General features: G+C 43.1%; 1 protein-coding gene across 1 annotated transcript; it reads right to left on the bottom strand.

The window, feature by feature from the left end:
• Positions 1 to 271: 271 nt before the first annotated feature.
• On the bottom strand, positions 272 to 10,210 carry ITGB1BP2 (integrin subunit beta 1 binding protein 2). The gene is made up of 11 exons (XM_075834301.1): positions 10,002 to 10,210; positions 9,822 to 9,871; positions 9,672 to 9,728; positions 8,830 to 8,993; positions 6,733 to 6,836; positions 6,608 to 6,663; positions 6,455 to 6,525; positions 4,185 to 4,296; positions 2,101 to 2,211; positions 1,641 to 1,703; positions 272 to 695 (listed from the first exon to the last, which is right to left on the bottom strand). Exons 1-11 carry the CDS (start codon positions 10,111 to 10,113, stop codon positions 468 to 470), a joined length of 1,128 nt encoding a protein of 375 aa, XP_075690416.1. The 5' UTR covers positions 10,114 to 10,210; the 3' UTR covers positions 272 to 467.
• Between the last annotated feature and the right edge of the window lie 6,815 nt (positions 10,211 to 17,025).

The following is a 17,025-nucleotide window of genomic DNA, read 5'->3' as shown; positions in this document are numbered from 1 at the left end:
TTGCAGTAACAATGAGATTACCTTCTGCAGCTGGAATAAACTTTGACCCAGGCAGCAGTAATGTAATCTCATTATGTAGCAGCCAGGGTGTGATTCTATACTTTTTAATGGACTACAATAAGTTTGTGATATTCATCTATAGCTCAAGTCCAGTGCTTAGAAGTAACTACTAATATTAAAAGACAAACATAGATAGAAAATGTAATAATGTAGCAAAAACTTTACTAAAGAGGAAAACAAAAAAAAAAAACAAAAAAAAAGTGTCCTCATTAGAAGAGACATGATGACAAACAATGTGCATTAGATACACAGTGTGCAGGACTGACATGTAAAATGTAGCACCGAGAGGGGATATGTGACATGGAAGAGAGGAAAATGACATGTACATGGGGTAAAAGGTTATTTTTAGCTAGAAAAAAAATGAAATAGAATTTGATTTAACAAGGGTCAGTTATATGGTAATCGTCTCAATCACAAAGCTCCTCATCTTCTGACCAGCTGAGGTCATCATCAGAATCTTCATCAATATCCACTTTGGGGGCTGCTGCTGGCTCTTTTGGTTCTGTTTCATTTGTGATCTGTGAAGCTGCCACTGAAAGCTCCAGTCGGGCCCATGTCACAGGGTCAGATTTCTTAAGTGTGATCTCTACTTTAGTGGGCAGCAGATTTACAAAGCAACTTCTTGTGTCAATAACCTGTGGAGCAGATAGAAAATGTTTCAGCAGAACAGCAGATATACACCATTATATGTGATGGTGTCCAGGGCGGACACAAACAGCTGAAGGCCCTCGTGCAAAAACAGTTTATGGGCCCTCTGCTCTCCAATGTTTGATCATAGATCAGCCCCTTCGTGTCTCTAACAATCCATCAGTAATTGTTATCTATAAAGTTAGCCCAGGCATTTACATTGAATCTATTATACAGAAGAAGGCTGCTTGCCACTTACCTATTTTGCCCCTGTGCAACTGCAGGAGTTGCACCTAGGGCGGGCCTTAGGGGTGTGTGACCAGTTTGAGTGCACAGGGCAATGTACCCTCCCAGCATGTAGGGGGGCACCCCTGGCCTCTGCTCCGTCCTCTGCTCCTCGTTACACACATGGAGGAAACAAGAGCCGAGGAGCAAGAGCAGAGGAGGAAGCTCCGACCCACAGCCCGTCCTGCAAGAAGCCTGTGAGACTGTCAGAAAGGACAAAGACAGTTTGTGTGTGTATATGTTTCAGTATGTGTGGGTATATAGGTCTCTGTTAGTGTGTACATATGTATGCCTCTGTGTGTCCATATATGTGTGGGTATAGTTATCACTGTGTGTTATATAGGACTGCAGGTGACATCTACTACATTATCTGCACTGTGCATACATGGGTATGTATGTGAATGTCATATATATATATATATATATATATATATATAATTTGCCTGTTTGTCTAAACGTGTCCCACTATGTACAGTATTTACGTTCCAGTATGTGTGTGTCTATATATGTGGTTTATTTTTGGTTTGTGGAGGGCAGCAATTGAGAATCCCACACAGGGCACCATCCAACCCAAATCCAGCCCTGGTTGCACCAATGGTATGTGCGCCCCTGGCTGGCATACAAGAACCAATAGAATGTCAAATCAACCATATAAAGGTCATACTTACACCCCACAACTCCAACTGTTTTCTGAATTCCTTCTTGCCTTGAAAAGCGACTTGAATGTCCAACTGTGAGGAGAGAGATGGTGGTTTATTTATTTCATAGTCAAATAGTTCTCACTCTGAAGAAAACTTCTGCTCTCCTCTTCTGGCTTTATCAACTCGCCTACACCGTTCTAAGCAACCAATGATCCACTGCCATTCTTGCCCCTTGTGCCCTTAAAAGCTAAACATTAGAAATAAAAAATACCAGGAAAGTCTAGCTGCAGGATTGGCCGGCATCAGCATGAACATGAAGCAATGATTAACATGGGTGGAAATAAAACTATTCATTAAAAAGTCTAAAAAAAAACCCTCCCTAATGAACAATGTAAACCTACAGTTTTCCCTTCACATATCTGTCTTCTTCTATCCTCTCTGTATATATATTATGAAGTTATCCAGTGTTCCAGTTACAATCCCTTACCTGGGTACGATTGGCTAGAACCTTTGTTAAATCTGGTAGAGCTGTTTTGGCATAAACGGTGAGGACAACGAGATTGCTGGTTTGGTGCCAGTCATACCGACATGACACTTTCTAAAAAGAAACATAAGAGTGAGAAAAATTATTTATAACCCTGCTCTTATATTCACCATAGCAAAGATCCCCATTCATATTCCATAGAGAGCTTGTATAATAAAATGCCATGTACTTATAAAAGTTGTACAAGATTAATTCCATAACTCAAGTTATATTTCTGCTGAATGCTCTATCATAATCGGTTCCATTAAACAAGTGCATCTGCTCAACAATGAGCATAAATGTAAAGCATTGGGTTCTATAGATATTGCATTTACAAGACAAAAACCAACTTGTACCTCTTTCAAGCAATGATTTAAGAAGATTTTTTTTTTAATTTACTGATGTACAAAGCATTAGGGTGCCATAGGCAACGCTTCTAAGAGAGAAGACTCCCGTAATATGGCATGCAATGAAATATGCTACAAATTTTTTCTTCACAGATTTCATATAAATCCATAAGAATACCTCTGTGTGCCTCTGCATCGGACGTACCATATGAGCCCATGGCAGGCTATGGGTGCCATATTACAGATCCATACAGCCAGCTATTATAGCAAATGATCCAGGAACAATGGCACAGGAAGTAGAATGATTAATGATCGCATTGTATGTGATATTAAGACGAATATGATGTACGTCTTATTTCTCTGAGGACTGCATACTAAGTCTTGATATCGATGATTCAGCACCAGAATTTTTTATTTTTTTAAAATAGAAAATCTGTCATGAGAGATGTGCTTTGTATCATATTTAAAGGGGTTTTCCCACTAGGGACATTAATGACATCCACTGGATATGTCAAATGTCAGATAGATGCTGGTTCCACCTCTGTGACCCGCACCTATCTCTAGAACATGGCCCCTAAACCCCATTCTACCGCTTTGTGTGTCGGCTGATTTCCGACCATGAAGGTGAAAACAGCATAGCTCGCTGAGCTACGCGGTTTTCGTAAGCCCCATAGAACTGAATGTCAGTTACGGATACAGTGTTGCTCGAATGCTACGCTGCTTCCGTAACTGCTATTCACTACTATGGGAGGTAAAGAAACAGCGTAGCTCAGCGAGCTACACTGTTTTCGGAACTCCCGACCATAAAGTCAGGAAGTGGCCGGTAGTCAGTGATAGCAGACAAAGCTAGAACAGGGTTTAGGGGGCCCCATTCTAAAGATAGGTGTGGGTCCCAGAGGTGGGACCCGCATCTATCTGACATTTATGACATATCCTGTGGCTATGTCAAATGTCCCTCGTGTGAAAACCCTTTTAAGTAATTTTATGATTTGCCAGTCAGTTACGAGAGTTTAGAAGTGTTGTGGCTAGGTAGTTGCAGTATCACAATCTATATATCGTTGCATTAGGTCAGTTATTGCTGCTGAATAATGGAGTATATGAAGGATGGGTAAGCCCTAGAATCCACTGCTTTTCAGGTAGCACATCATTGTAAATTTTCCTTTAAGTGTCCAAAAATCTGTCGCAGATGATGTAAGATTTCTGTGGCACAACAGAAACAAAAAAAAAAAAAAAAAAAAAAAAAAAAAAAAGAGTTGTACAAATGACATTTTTGATGCCAAAACATTATTAAATTAAAGATAATAAATAGATATGTATTGAAATTCACTACCATCTAGAAAAAAAAATGCAAATCTTCAATTAAATTTATATAAACAATACAGTCCAAATAAATTCCAATAAAAATCCTATTTGTAATAAATAGTTTTGGCAGAAAGGGCTAGGCTCTGTTCACACTAGTGTCATGACTTCCATTAATAACAAAGCCATGACAGCTATGCTGGACATGTTTATAAGTAGACGAATATTTACAGACCCTATTGACTTTTATTGGGTCTGCCATGGTTACAGAATTTTTTGGAGGCAAGAACCGCACTTCAGACCATTCTTTCCATCCAAAATATGGACCCTCTATATGCCAGTGTGAATAGAGACTTATCAGTTAGGAAGCAAGGGTTCATACATATTACATTCACGTCTTACTTGCTTCTCAGGTGGCTGTACCCACAGATGTGTCCCTGTGCTGCATCCTTTCTGGTCCAGAAACTCATTGAAGTCACTTGTTTTAATGGCGCAGCACGACCAGTACTTCATCCTGTAAAGAAGCCATGATTGACAGTCATGTTTTAGTAATACAATAGGAGATACTCAGTGCCTCACAGTAATGTATCTACAGAAAAGGGGGCACAAATAATAACATGAGCAGAAACAATAAGTGAAATTGGAAAGTGGATTCCCAAGGCAGAGAACCACACAAAAAATAGTTTGACCACCATAAATGGACAAACCAAATCCATAGCTTCTCACTGACCAAAAGTATATGGAATTTAGCAAATATATATTCCTTAAAGGCTATGTAAACATTTGAAGGCAATTTTCTTTTTTTAATAAATCAATAATTTTTATTAAAAAACAAACAAAAAAACAACAAGTCCACTGCAAGATTATTAAAAGCCTGCAACATGAATTACGCCAATACAGAATCATTGGGAGCAGAAATGTCTTCAAGGAGAATTTGAATGTGATGCTCCGCAATAAAAGCCTTGTTGTCATGGAATTAATAATAAAGAACTATTGCATGTAGACTCATAATATCGGTCTATAAATATATTTTACGGAGAAAATACCAACAATCCATTTTGTTTATGTATACGGTGAATGTGGTTCTAAGGCTATGAATATATACACTGAATGGTGCAGCCACTTTATTAGAGAGTCACCCATCTAGTAGCGCGTTGGTCCACCTTTGGCCTTCAGAACCGCAGCAATTTGTCGTGGCAGAGATTCCACCAGGTGTTGCATTTGTTCTGCAGGAATATTGGCCCATGCGGACAGGATAGCTGCTCGCAGTTTTCGCAAATCAGATGGAGGTACCGAGATGCTCTATAGGATTAAGATCTGGGCACTGTGAAGGCCAGGTAAGCAAGGAAAACTCCATGTCATGTTCCTGGAACCAATCCATGACTATAATGCACTTGTGGGATGGTGCATTGTCCTGCTGAAGGGGACTTTCTGCCATAGGGTCAACATCTGCTATGAAGGGATGAACTTGGTTGGCCACAATGCTTAGATAAGCCCTACTGTTCAAACGTCCATCCACAGGTATCAGAGGACCCAAGGTGTGCCAAGAAACCAATGCCCATACCATTATTCCTCTTCCACCAGCCTGTACTGTGGACACTGGACAGGAAGAGTTCATTAATTCGTGCTGCTTGGGCAAAATTCTAAACCTCATCTGACTAGACAATGTTTTTCCACTGCTCAGTAATCCAATTTGTGCGCTCTTTTGCCAACTGGAGTCATGCTTATCAGTTGCTCTTAGACATCAATGACGCTTAAACCGGTTGCCTGCTGTTATAATCCATCCGTGCTACGAAATGAGGATTTGTGCGTTTGGACATGTTAGTTGGAGCAGCAGCGGGGTATTAGGGTATGTTCACACGCACTGTTTTCAGACGTAATTCGGACGTTTTACGCCTCGAATTACACCTGAAAAAACGGCTCCATTACGCCTACAAACATCTGCCCATTGCTTTCAAAAGGTTTTATGGTGTTCTGTTCCCACGAACCTTTATTTTACGCATCGCTGTCAAAATACGGTGCATAAAATGACGGCTCGTCAAAAGAAGTGCAGGACACTTCTTGGGATGTTTTTGGAGGCGTTTTTCATAGACTCCATTGAAAAACAGCTCCAAAAACGTCCGTAAAATACGCCGTACTGTTGCAACAAAAACGCCTGAAAATCAGGAGCTGTTTTTGCCTGAAAACAGCTCCGTATTTTCAGACATTTTTGGTCACTGCGTGTGAACATATCCTTAGACTGCAATTTGCTTCACTGTGCACCACCTGTTCATCAGAACGATTCTTGACATCCTCTTCTGATCCTTCTCGTCGATGAGTTTTAATTACGTCCAGAGGAACCCTTTGTGCCAGATGTTTTACCTTGATCACACCATTTTCGGTATAGTTGCACGATAAAACACCACGAAGTTGGCAGTTTTTTTAAATACTGGCCATGGCAAGTCTAGCACCAATGTCCATGCCTTGCTAGAAGTCGCTCAGATAGTTCGATTTTCACAATCTAATGTGGATTCACACTGATCCACTTCATTTTATGATGCACTCTGAGGTGATGGGTCTAATTTTCATACAGGAAAGCTACAATCATCCAGACTGTGCAAACAAGACCAGTGGGATAAAAAGTTAAGTAATTGAACATAAAAAAAAGTTTTCATTTTAAGAATATTTCTCACCCTTCATGAAACACTGGCGCCCCGGGATGATACACACAAGTTCCTCCTTCACTCTCTGGCCCTTGATAGACCTGTATAAGAAGTGCACAGTATATCCTTTGTACATCACCCATACAATATTTTATATAGTAATATAGGCCTATGACTACTCACCTCTTTACATCCTGAGTGTTTACATCTTGTCCCTAATAACACTTCTGAATTGTCTACTGAAAAAAGACAAAAATGTCATCAACTGCGAAGCCGGACGCAAAGTGTTTCTAATGATGACCACTGACCTTTGTTTTCCGATTCTGTATTTGATTCCAATGTGAGCTTTTTTAATTCTTGTTCAAGTGATTGAGACACTTTGAGCACAAGAGGATTCATCTGCTCCGGTGTCCTGGAAGCAAATAAAAATTGAGCTGAGGTCTACACTGTAGAACAGTATTTTACACTACTACATTGGTCCTTCTGTACAGTCTAATAGCTGCTAGAATACAAATTCTACATTACAGCGTGTGTGGTTAATAGAAGATATTTAAGCAATTGGCAAACAAAAACGACCAACCTCATTTTGTTCTTTTAAGAATACCTCTCGTTTTTATTTTATTTCCATGAATCAGTAGAATAAGCCTAGATAAGATGCCTCCATGGGATATGCTGTAAATGGCCGATAGATGTGTGTCTAATTTCTGGGACCCCCACCAATCTCCAGAATGGGGGGGGGGGGTCGCCTGATTTGCATCCCATTTGATGAGGGGACCGCCTCCTCCTGGTGGAGAATTAATAGAAAGGTGGCCTCTCCATTCAGTCCTATGTTCCACTTGCTCGGCTGTTTCCGTAACTTCCATAGAATTGACTAGAAAGAGCCGCGCACATGTATGGCCCACCTCTCCATTCATTCTTTGCCTTGATACACCAGCAGCCAGGACGGGGGTCCAGTGACTCCCGTTTTGGCGATAGGAGGAGCTGGGACCTGCATCAAATATTTATGGCATATCCAATGGATATGCCATTAATATTTAAAGTGGAGGTTTACTTTCAGCAAATGAACGTTATTTTTTGTCAAATTGATATTGGAAAATTGTATAATCTTTCTGTATTAATCCCTCAAAGCTTTCAAGATCTGTTTCTTGTTATCCAGTAGGAACAATCATGGTTAACTTCCAGAAGATAAAGTTCTATCCCTGGTCAGGTGATGGACACACAGGTGCGGGGATAGTTAATAGACACAGCTCTGATAAACGTGCTGTAACAAGCCGTGCACCTCTGTGTCCATCACATGTCCATGGACAGAATTGTATCCACTGGCAGTAAAAAAATAAATGTTCTGTAATGACGGGGTAGGGAGACAGACAGGTGAGCCCTAATCTACCCGCCACTCAGTCCCTGCCTACTTGCAACGGCCCGTCCTAGGCGACGGCGTACAACTGGGCGACGGTCCCTACGCTCAATAAGTGCACGACAGACAAACAGACAAGGGTACACAGAAGCTAAGGGAAATGGGGCAGTTGCCCACGGCAACACAGTGAGCAACAAGAGTAGTGAACGAGCCGAGTCAAACCAGGAATGCACGAGGTACAAATCGCAGAGCAGGAGCGTAGTCAGTAAAGCCAGGGTCAAAAATGAAGCAAGGTCAATAATTATAGCAGGAGCAGCAGAGCCAGGAAACAGAAAAGAATCACAGGCAAAGGAGGAGCAGGAAATGCAGGTATAAATAGACAGAGGGCGGGAGCTAGCTCCGTCTGGCCAGGCTGTGATAGGCTCTCCCACTCCTCAGCCTCCCAGCCTGACTGGTAAAAGATCGTGTCACTCTCTGAGACTTAGGAGCAAGTGCAGACTGATTACTCACGGGCGTCGACACAGAAGCTGTGTCTGGCAGATCCTTTACATGTTCCTACTGAATAACAACAACAACCAGATCTTGAAAACCGTGAGAAATACAGAAAGTATTTTGGAAAATTATATAAACTTTAAATCATATAAAAGATAACATTAATTTGCTGAAACAGGACAACCCCTTTAAGGCCCAAAATAGATAGGTCCTAAAGGCGTTATACTACAACTACACTCTAAACAGGCAAAGAAAACTACAGCTACTCATTGTGACAAATTAATATGTCCATCACATTAAATAAAGATTTATGCCACTATAACTAGAGTTACCCAACTTGCTGCTCACATGCAGTCAGATACTTTCTAAAGCGATACAGCAAATGCATGAATGTACTATCCAGAAGTAGAAAAGACCAGAAGAACGTCCTCCATGACTACAGACTACAAACAAACCCTGGTCCATCTGATCTTGCAGTCACACTCCCATCCATCTCTCTCCCACTTTTGCTAGCATACATTTGGATTTGTCAGAAATACATGACAAGTTATGGTATTACCTTGGTCTCTCCTTTTGCATCTTTTCTGCAGATTTGGGACCTTGTACAATGATTTCTGCACATGATTTAGATCCTGGGCTGCCAGATGCATTTTTATTTCCAGAAACATCAGGTTTTAAAGGTTCAGCTGATTTCTCATTGCTGTGAAAACCCTTGGTGCAGCCCTGTAGTGGACACAAAGATAACGAAAAACCAGGGAAGCAGCTGCGGACCACGTAGTAAAAAGGTGCAAGCTCGGAGAACTTAGCAAACAAAGGAAGGACAGCAGCCCCCCACTCCAGTGAGAAAATATTTTATTCACAAATGCCATGAGTAAATAAAACATCCCTTTTCTCAGCAGAATTAGACCATTCTTCCTACTTTTCCATGTCTTAGATAACAAAGCACATGAGTGCTCTCAAATCGAAGGAACTACATTTTATCTTCGTAGCGGAGGTGACAGGAACACCAGTATGTATCACCCTACATGTCCTGTTTCTCATTCATACCATTGGCAGCCCTCCCACTGCAGCCTTGCTCCCAAAAATCCCGGCTCTTGGGAAGTGAATTTAACAGAGTTTTTATTATTACATCGATTGTAAGCTCTTGTGAGCAGGGTCCTCACTCCTCGGTGAATTCTAAATTAGTTTTGTCACTTTGTAATGTCAGATTTTGTCTGTACATGTTCCCTCTGAATTGTAAAGTGCTGCGGAATGTGTCGGCACTATATAAAGATTATTAGTATTACATTAGAGCAATACTTGTGCTGTTATTTTAGACATATCATCCCATAGAATCCTCTTAAATAACCACGCCTGTGATATAGAAGGTGTGCCATAAATTCAGAAAATCGGATACCGTACCTTTATAGCTAGAAATTCAGAGAAGTCTGTTGTGCGTTTCCTACAGCAAGACCAGCCCTGAGAGGAGAAACCCATAATGAAGGCGGCTAACAGAGACAATTCACACAAGCATAGGTATTGTATAACAGGTAAAAAAAACTTTGCACTGACCTTCAAAGCGTCATGAAAAATAGGGTATCCCGGATGAAAGAGACAAGTGTCTACAGAAAAGAAAAAAAAATTATATTTTCCTGTCTCATTAATGAATAATCCAACATTACTATCCACTACATGTACATGTCCCACCTGCATTCTACATACTGTACATACATTGAACATAAAGACACTGACCTGCATTGTTGTCGTCAGGGAGGAATCGTTGGCCACATCCCTTGTTATAACATAACAAATACCTATCCAATGTGTCCTGTGTATTATTCAGACTAATCCCCTGACAGCTCATGATGTCAGGAATATGTATCTAGACGGCTATACTAGAGAGAGAGGATGAGGAAAGTCTGATATAAAGAAGAAGGTAACGAATAGAGAAAAGAAGGATCCAGCTGTAAAATGAAATGTCAGGATCAGTCAGGTTGTACGTTAGAGATAGCTGAAAAAAAAATATTATATATATATATATATATATATATATATATATATATATATATATATATATATATATAGTTTGCTATAGTGATCTATTCGGTTTTGCTTTGAATATTGAATTGAGGTGTCAACTCTGGATCTATAAGTACTAACAAAGTTACGAGAGGTTCTTTTAAAGTTTCACATAGAATTATAATAAGACAAGGAAAGTACTGATCAGTTACAAGAAGACAGTTGACATTAGGACAGACACCGAACAAAAAAGAATGGTGCAAATAAGAACCAAGTTATACCTTTAGAATGGAGACTGCAGCAGTGGAAGAGCAGACTAAGCTGAGAGTGGACGGCACTGTGGAGGCCAGACACGTGGCTCTATCTTTAGACTCGGTGGGTGCCAGCCCAGCACCAAAGATGGAAATAAGAATGTCAACAGCTGTGACAGGTGACAGGAAAGAACACTCAAGCCAAGCTGCAAAGAAAGGACGGGAAAGATCTGTAGAAGAGGGAGATTCATCCAGTACAAGCTATATAGAAAATAAGAGATACAGGTTAGAAAAATGAGAGAAAATCACATAGGGCCTCATGCACAAGAACGTGTGCATGCTATACGGCAGAAAACGGAACTGTATTGCATTTAGATAAAAGTGAAATTAAAAAAAAAGTGTCAGAATTCCAAGAGAATTCTGAGAGAAGTCGATTAATGTGAGGCTGGGTTCACACGACCTATTTTCAGACGTAATGGAGGCGTTTTACGCCTCGAATTACGGCTGAAAAAACGGCTCCAATACGTCGGCAAACATCTGCCCATTACTTTCAATGGGTTTGCGATGTACTGTGCCGACGACCTGTCATTTTACGCGTCGCTGTCAAAACACGACGCGTAAAAATACAGCCTCGTCAAAAGAAGTGCAGGACACTACTTGGCACGTTTTTGGAGCCGTTTTCTCATAGACTCTATTGAAAACAGCTCCAAAAACGGCGGAGAAGACGCCGCGAAAACGGCGCGAAAACCGTGAGTTGCTCAAAAAACTTCTGAAAATCAGGTGCTGTTTTCCCTTGAAAACAGCTCCGTATTTTCAGACGTTTTTGGCTCAGCGTGTGAACATACCCTAAGGGTATGTTCACACGGCGGCGTCCATTACGGCTGAAATTACGGAGCTGTTTTCAGGAGAAAACCGCTCCTGAATTTCAGACGTAATGGCATGTTGCAGGCGTTTTTCGCAGCGTCCATTACGGACGTAATTGGAGCTGTTTTTCCATGGCGTCAATGGAAAACGACTCCAATTACGTCCCAAGAAGTGACAGGCACTTCTTTGACGCGGGCGCCTTTTTTATGCACCGTCTATTGACAGCGGCGCATAAAAAAAATGACCGTCGGCACAGTACATCGTAAAGCCCATTCAAAAGAATGGGCAGATGTTTGCCGGCGCATTGGAGCCGTATTTTCGGACGTAATTCGAGGTTAAAACGCCCAAATTACGTCCCTAAATAGGGTGTGTGAACCCAGCCTCAGTGTCTCGTTGTTACGAACACCAACTCTAGAGTATAAGGGCTTATTCACACGTCAGTCACGTTGTGGTTTTTGTGGTGATTTTTAAAAAAAATCATCTAAAAAATACCTCCATGGTTATTTTGCGATTTAGGAAAAAATAACAGCCAAAAGCGCAACATGACTGTAATGTGTGAATAAACCTAACTGTGCTAGGGTGGATTCACACACAGCATTTTTAGGAAAATGCTGAGGCCAGATGTTAGATTGACGTCAATGGGGAAGTTTTTTTAGGTGGCTTAATTTTTTTTATTTTAACTTGCATTTTTGGGTCAGTGTCATTTTTCCAAAACCACTTTAAGCCGGGCTTTGCCATTTTTTCCAGAAACAAAAAGCATGTGTGGTAAAGAAGAAATCACATGATTTTTTTTAATCACATGATTTGCAATCTGAGAGACGTCACCTGAAATACGCAGGTAGTAAAACACACTTCGCAAAAAACACCCTCTATAGACGCCATAAAAAAACAAACACATGTACCGTTTTACTACAAAACTTGTTTTTCTGAATGTGTTTTTTTTTTGGGCCAAAAGAACGCGACACAAAAAGTGTGTGTGAAGTAGGCCTAAAGGTTTTTTTTCTGGCATTTTAAAGAAAATAAAAAAGCACATCTTCAAATGCAGCAGTTTCCAAATTAAATGCTTAGGCCCAGTTCACATTTGATTTTGACGCGGAAACCGCATGGTAGACTTAGATACATGGCCCATGTGTGATCCTGTCTGAGGGGCCCTGTATCTAAGCCTACCATAAAGTAGGCTTAGCTACAGTGCCCCAGTAGACAGTAATCTTATACTATATAAGATTACTCTCTGCTAGGGCCCTGTTCTAAGCCTAACATGTGGTAGGCTTAGATACAGGGTCCAACAGACAGATACAGGGCTCATGTGTAATACTAAGTCTACAACATGTGTTACTGTAGCGTCCAGGGCCATGGGCCGTCGGGTAAGCTCACCTCCCGACGCCCGCAGCCATGGATCAGTGAGCGCTGGTTCCCATCTCCTTCTTAGGAGACGCCAGCGCTCACTTCCGCTCCGTTCCGCTGTGTCCCGTAGGGTGCACATCAGGAAATCATCATCATCATCATCAACGGCCAGTGTCTTCTGCCACATCCGATACTGTCAGCCACGTCTGGCGCTGCCCGCTGCACCGGCCCCCATCCGTGTTGAAGCCACAGCCACTGTCTGGACTAGTTCAGGTACCCAAGCGTTACTATCTAATATTGACTTTTATATAGACTGACCTGGTCAGCTGCCTCTCCGCTACGGCGGAGCGGCCTAGTGGGTCCACATACCCTGTGACCGTGACAGTACGCTCAGGCCATGGAATCCGCTGGCCAGCCCAAGACCGCAGTCCAGAAGATACAGATGGAGATGCATGACCTACGCACACGTCAGGATCAACTCCTTGAGGCTGTGAATTCTATCCTGGTCAGTCTGGATCTCCTCACTGTTCCACCTCCAGTTCTTCCTCCTGAGGCTGTTGCTGTGCCACTGCCCGTTGCTCCTCCTGTTTGTTCCGGATCCATAGTTCCTCTGCCTTTTCCTCCTCGCTACGACGGTGTTCCCAGAGCATGTAGAGGATTTATTAACCAATGCACGGTTCATTTTAGGCTACGGGCTCATCTCTTCCCCTCAGAGGAGGCCAAAGTAGTATTTATCAACTCCCTTCTTGCTGGCAAGGCCCTCGCATGGGCGAACCCAATCTTGGAGCAACAAGGACCTGTATCCTCGGACCTAGCCTTGTTCCTGCAGTCCTTTTGTGCCATGTTCGAGGAGCCGGGTCGAACATCCTCTGCCGCAGCTACTCTGTTGACCCTCAAGCAAAAGGGCTCCACAGTAGGGCAGTATGCCATATCCTTCCGTACCCTAGCAGCCGAGCTGGCATGGAACAATGAGACACTGGTGGTGACCTTCTGGCAGGGACTGTCCTCTCACATCAAGGACGAACTGGCAGCCCGCGACCTTTCTTCTACCTTGGATGCCCTCATCCTGTTAGCCACACGGGTTGATATGAGAATCCGGGAGCGCACTCAAGAGGTTCGACAGGAAAGACGGATCCACAGACCAACACCCTCGGTCCAGAGACCACTATTGCCTTCCCCTTGTGCGCTACCTGAAGAACCCATGCAGCTAGACAGAGTTTGGTTATCTGAACAGGAGAAGCAGGGCAGACGCTCCTTAATGGCCTTAAGGGTCATTTTGTGCACCAATGCCACAGAAACTGGGAAACTCCAGTACCTAGGGTTAGTTGGAGAGGCAACTCTAGATGGAACGTCTCCAAATGTTAAAACCTCTCCCAAATGATCAAATTCCTGTGGCCATCGTCTTCGGAGAGACGTCACATCCTTCCTCCGCCTATCTTGACTCTGGAGCGGCTGCTAATTTCTTCCAGCAGAATCTAGTGGATCGTTTAAGTCTACCCACAGTCCATCTGGAGAGACCCCTGGCTGTTGCCTCTGTGAATGGTCTACCACTGCCCGATCAGATTATGCTCATCACGGAGCCGTTGACACTACAGGTCAGAGCTCTTCACTCAGAGCACATCACCTTCCTGGTACGACCTAAGGCTATCAATCCTATCCTGCGGAGTCTGCCATGGCTCCGCCTACACGCCCTGGTTCTTGACTGGAGTTCCGGAGAAGTTCTTCAATGGGGTTCCAGATGCCATAGCCATTGCCGGTCACAAGTCCGTCCTGTTATGCCCCCTCTGCCTCAATCACTCTCCGGTCTACCTTCTCAGTATGCCAGTTTTGCGGATGTCTTCTGAAAACGAGAAGCTGAGACGTTGCCTCCACATCGGAATTATGACTGTCCCATTGAACTAATGCTTCTCTTCCCCATGGACGGGTATATCGCTCTCCTTGCCAGAGACGTTATCTATGTCAGCCTATATCAAGGAGAATTTGGAGAGGGGTTTTATACGAAAATCTTCCTCCCCGGCTGGAGGAATCTCTTCGACCCTGCATTGACTACCGTGGTCTCAAGCAGATCACGGTCAAGAACAAATACCCATTGACACTTATATCCGAGCTACTTGATCGCATACAAGGAGCCCAAAAAGCTAGATCTGCGGGGGCTTATAACCTAATCCGGATTCGCCGGGGTGACGAATGGAAGGCATTTAACACCCGCGATGGGCACTACGAATACCTGGTGATGCCCTTCGGACTGTGTAATGCTCCCGCAGTATTTCAGGAAATAGTCAATGATGTTTTCCGAGATCTCCTCTATATGTGTGTTGTAGTTTATCTCGATGATATTTTGATTTTCTCCCCAGATCTGATGACCCATCGGAGGCATGTCCGTCAGGTTCTTCTGCGACTAAAAGAGAATCGCTTATATGCCAAGTTGGAGAAGTGCATCTTTGAAAATAAGTATTTGCCCTTCCTGGGCTACATCATCTCAGATCAAGGTCTTAAGATGGATCTTGAGAAACTAAAGTCTGTCCTGGAATGGCCACGTCCTCAAGGCCTAAGGGCCATACAACGGTTCCTGGGATTCGCCAATTTCTACCGGCAGTTTATTCCAAACTTTTCATCTCTGACGGCTCCCATCTCAACCCTTACCAAGAAGGGTGTGAATGCCAAGGTATGGACTCCAGAGGCAGAGTCCACATTCATTAGCCTCAAGAAAGCCTTCACTTCAGCTTCGATTCTCCATCATCCTGACATCTCTCGGCAGTTCTCATAGGAGGTGGACGCTTCCTCTGTTGGTGCAGGTGCAGTTCTGTTCCAGAGGAGCTCTAAAGGAAAGGCAGTAGTATGTGGCTACTACGAGACTTTTTTCTTCTGCTGAGCGCAATTACTCTATTGGAGATCGGGAGCTACTGGCCATCAAATTGGCTCTGGAGGAGTGGAGACATCTTCTAGAGGGCTCAGCTCACCCCATCTTTATCTACACCGACCAAAAACGTTACTTACCTTCAGTCCGTTCAACGACTGAATCCTCGTCAAGCCAGGTGGTCTTTGTTCTTCACCGTTTCTAATTTCTGCTCCACTACCTTCCCGCTGACAAGAATGTGAGGGCCAATGCCCTGTCCAGATCGTTTGAGATGGAAGACACGGTGGAGGCCCTTCAGACTATCATAGACCCATCCTGCATTGTCACTGCTAATCCTCTGCAGATTAGAGACATCCCTCCAGGGAGGTCTTTTGTTCGGTTGGCAGACAGGAGAAGAATTCTCGGCTGGGGACACAGTACTAAACTAGCTGGGCACGCTGGTGTCCATAAGACCCAAGACCTGATTGCTCGTCACTTCTGGTGGCCCACGCTACCTAAAGATGTTCTGGACTTTGTCTCTTCTTGCACAGTGTGTGCTTCTAACAAAGTTACTCACTCCAAGCCGGCTTGCCCGCTTCAACCTCTGCCTGTACCCAATGCCCCCTGGCAGCACATTGCAATGGACGATGCAGGGGTTTTTTCAGAACGAGATAGATACAACATAGCAGCAGCAGGCTAGCATTACCAGTGTAGGCCCACTGTTTTTGGGCTTTCCCAGCCTGATAATACCAGCCTGCAGCCACCCCAGTACAGATGGCTGGGTACTGGATCGTACCCAGCTCTTCAAAGCACTCCTGGTGGCGGTGGGTACCGAGGTAATAATGGGGGTTAGTGTTAGCCTTTTCATCGGCTAACATTAACTCTTTCCTATACCATATGTTACCGCAAAAAAGCATACAGCGCAGTATAGATTTTCTTTTCAACATTGGGGCCAATGGGCGACATATGCCATTGTATGCCTTTACATTGGAATGCGCCAGAGCCTCTTTGTTCCCCTTCTAACATTATCTCTGTATTTTGTCTTGATCTCAGAATTCTGACTTAAGTCAGAAATCTGAGAATTTATTTTTCTACATGGCCTCTTCTGTAGGATTGAGGGTATGTAGACTACAAATATATAGCCAGTTGACAGGAAATATTCAACTAATGACTGACTATTTAGTAGGCAATCGCTAGTACCTCAGGTAATCTTAAAGCGTAGCTAAACGTTCGACAAACTTCTGACATGTCATAGTGACATGTCAGAAATTTGGATTGGTGTGGGTCCGAGCACGTAGACCCCCCCCCCCCCCCACCAAAATCGCTAGAACAAAGCAGCTGAAGTGCTCAGCTGCTTAGTTTCTTTGGCTTTTTCCGGAAAGCCGATGTATTGGAGTACGGGGCTAATAGACTTTGTATTGAGTTCGTATACGATACATTTATTTCTGGAAAAAAGCCGAAA

This window comes from Rhinoderma darwinii, chromosome 8 (genome assembly GCF_050947455.1).
Source record: "Rhinoderma darwinii isolate aRhiDar2 chromosome 8, aRhiDar2.hap1, whole genome shotgun sequence".
Lineage (NCBI taxonomy): Eukaryota > Metazoa > Chordata > Amphibia > Anura > Rhinodermatidae > Rhinoderma > Rhinoderma darwinii.
Note: the sequence above shows the minus strand (reverse complement) of the source record. Positions and strands in the feature narration are given on the sequence as shown.

Excerpts from the sequence above, each read along its gene's own strand:
- ITGB1BP2 (XM_075834301.1), bottom strand. The coding sequence starts at position 10,113 with ATGAGCTGTCAGGGGATTAGTCTGAATAATACACAGGACACATTGGAT. Across the intron at positions 9,872-10,001 it reads CCCTGACGACAACAATGCAG|ACACTTGTCTCTTTCATCCG; the intron begins GTCAGTGTCTTT and ends TCTTTTCTGTAG. Across the intron at positions 696-1,640 it reads AACAGTTGGAGTTGTGGGGT|GTTATTGACACAAGAAGTTG; the intron begins GTAAGTATGACC and ends TCTGCTCCACAG.